Source organism: Sceloporus undulatus, unplaced genomic scaffold, assembly GCF_019175285.1.
Source record: "Sceloporus undulatus isolate JIND9_A2432 ecotype Alabama unplaced genomic scaffold, SceUnd_v1.1 scaffold_11737, whole genome shotgun sequence".
Taxonomy (NCBI): Eukaryota; Metazoa; Chordata; class Lepidosauria; order Squamata; family Phrynosomatidae; genus Sceloporus; species Sceloporus undulatus.
In genome coordinates, this window is record NW_024814654.1 from 1 (window position 1) to 2348 (window position 2348).

General features: G+C 54.4%; 1 protein-coding gene across 1 annotated transcript; it reads left to right on the forward strand.

Moving 5' to 3' along the window:
- Nucleotides 1-13: 13 nt before the first annotated feature.
- On the forward strand, nt 14-2339 carry LOC121918437 (relaxin-3 receptor 2-like; the record flags this gene model as incomplete). The annotated part of the gene is made up of 1 exon (XM_042444490.1): nt 14-2339. A coding segment is annotated over exon 1 (723 nt), but the record flags the coding sequence as incomplete, so codon positions are not given.
- Nucleotides 2340-2348: the final 9 nt, after the last annotated feature.

Below are 2348 nucleotides of genomic sequence, written 5' to 3' on the forward strand. Positions count from 1 at the left end.
CCCCCCCTTCAGATTATTCCCCCTTTTTAATTCATTTTAACCGCAAGGGCAAACTGTCGCTCCCAGGAATTGCGTTATGGCTGAGGTTTTCCAACAGAATGAATAACCCTTTACAACGTTTCTTTAAATTAAACCAATTCAAAATTCTTTTTTGGGGGGCACTGCCTTGTTTAGCCCAAGTGCGTCTTCGATGCTGGGGAGCGAGGGCCCGGCCGGGACCCTGGCTGCTAGCCCCGAAAGGCAGGCCTGGGCGGTGGGTCTGGCTCCTCGGGCCTCATCCTCTGCTCCAATTGCTGGCCAAGAAGCCATTCGACGTCGGCGAGCACCTCCTCTTCGTCTTCCTCGCCTGGTGCTTCTTCCTCATCCTCTTCTTCTTCTTCCTCTTCTTCTTCCAGGGCCCAGTCTCCATCCCCAGATTCCTCCTCCAGGTCCTCGCTCTCGGTCTGAGTCCCGACTGTCACCATCGACTTCCGTCCCTTCTTCGAAAACACATCCAGGACCAGGAGCGCGGCAGTCGTGACCTGGCTCCCGAACCAGACCGAGAGCAGAAGGTAGAATTCTCCCCAGCTGCGCTCCCTCTATCGCGGGAGCCCTCCCTTGACCTCCAGCAACGAAAAGAGGATGGAAACGGAAACCGCTGCAGAAAGAAGGAGGAGCCTTTGTCTTGCCATGGTCACCTGACTCGCTGTTGACGCTTAGACCTCCGCAGCAAAATGGCGGAGGCTGTGTTTTGAAGGCCTCGCCGTTGTTGCCCAGGCAACACAGCCTTATTATGCGCAGGCACATTCCGGCAAATGGCTCAGCACATGCGTATTCTGAGAGGGTGGGAGGGGCAAGAGGAGGGGAGCTGCGCATGCACATAAAGAAGCACGGTCCTACATTGTCCTCTCAACCCATCTGTGGCCTTCCGGGTCTTTTGGACTGCAGCTCCCAGTATTCCTGACTGTTGGGGCTTCGGGGACACGAGTCGACAGTGTGACGCAGCAGCTAAAAAGGCCGATGTGATTCTAGGCTGGATGTATGTCTAACGTCTAGAGCAAGTGAAGTAATAACACCACTCCGTTCTGCTTTGGTCAGGCCTCCTCCTTTGCCGCTGCTTTCCCCAAACAGAGTTGTCTAGGAAGTAGCAAAGTCCAAGGAAAATAAAACCTGGTCATAAGTAGGGGCTGTCCTTGATCTTCAGGCCAGGCGTGGCAAGAACCTTCCCTCTGCAGATTAAATCCTTCCATCCTTCCTTTAGGAACAGACAGAGACTCACCTAAGGCAGAGAAAGCGTCGCAAAGGACCCGCCAGTTCTGAAGAAAGTGCCATCGTTGGTGAGTCCAGCATCTTGCTTCTCTTCATTGGCCATGATGGGCAAGGATAGAAGATTTCTCAAATAACAGACTTTGCTTTACAAGACAATCCCCCCCCCCCCCATTCTCCCCTGCAAAATAATATTCCGTTGTTTGGAACTGTTTTCTGTTGGACCAGCGCAAACGCAAGTGTCCGTTCCAGCTATAGCAACTCCCCGGTTTCATGGAGTATTGCCAATTTTGGGTGATTTGATGGGCAACATTTTCCCAATTGTAGACTAGCAGAAGCATCCCTTGGCTAGTCCTCTTGTTTTTGCAAAGATGGAAGAGAGTGGACTGTGGGAACTTGGTTGGAACAACCACACCATCCCTGATCCCCGGCTCTGGAACCGGTCCTCACAAGAAGGCTTTGGCTTTGCTGGAGATGGTGACCCCTTCGTCCCTTCAGATGTTTCTTTTGGCTTGAGGATGGTCATCACAGTGGTCTACTTGCTGGTCTGCGCAATGGGGCTGTTGGGAAACGGTCTGGTGATGTACCTGATCCGGACCCACAAGATCCGACCCACGCCGGCCATCAATGTTTTTGTCTTTGGTCTAGCGGCGGCCGACTTCCAGTTCTCCTTGACCCTTCCCTTCTGGGCGACAGAGACGGCGTTGGATTTCAGCTGGACGTTTGGGCCAGCCATGTGTAAGGTCATCCCCTCCCTGACCGTCCTGTGCGTCTACGCCAACGTCTTCTTGCTCACCGTCATGAGCGTCACGCGCTACTGGTCCGTGGCTTCGGCCATCAAGGACAGCTCGAGGATGACCGCTCGGGGGGCCACGTGGATCACTTTGGCCCTTTGGGTCCTAGCCGTGGGAGCCGCCGTACCTACCGCCATCTATACAACCGTGGTGGATGTTGCTGGTGTGGAGTTGTGCCTTTTCAAGTTCCCCACGCCGTCTCTCTTGGGCGTCTACCAGCTCCAGAGGGTGGTCTTCACCTTTGTGGTCCCGTTGGCCATCATCTTGACCTCCTACCTCCTCCTCCTCCGCTTCCTCAGGGTCCACCCC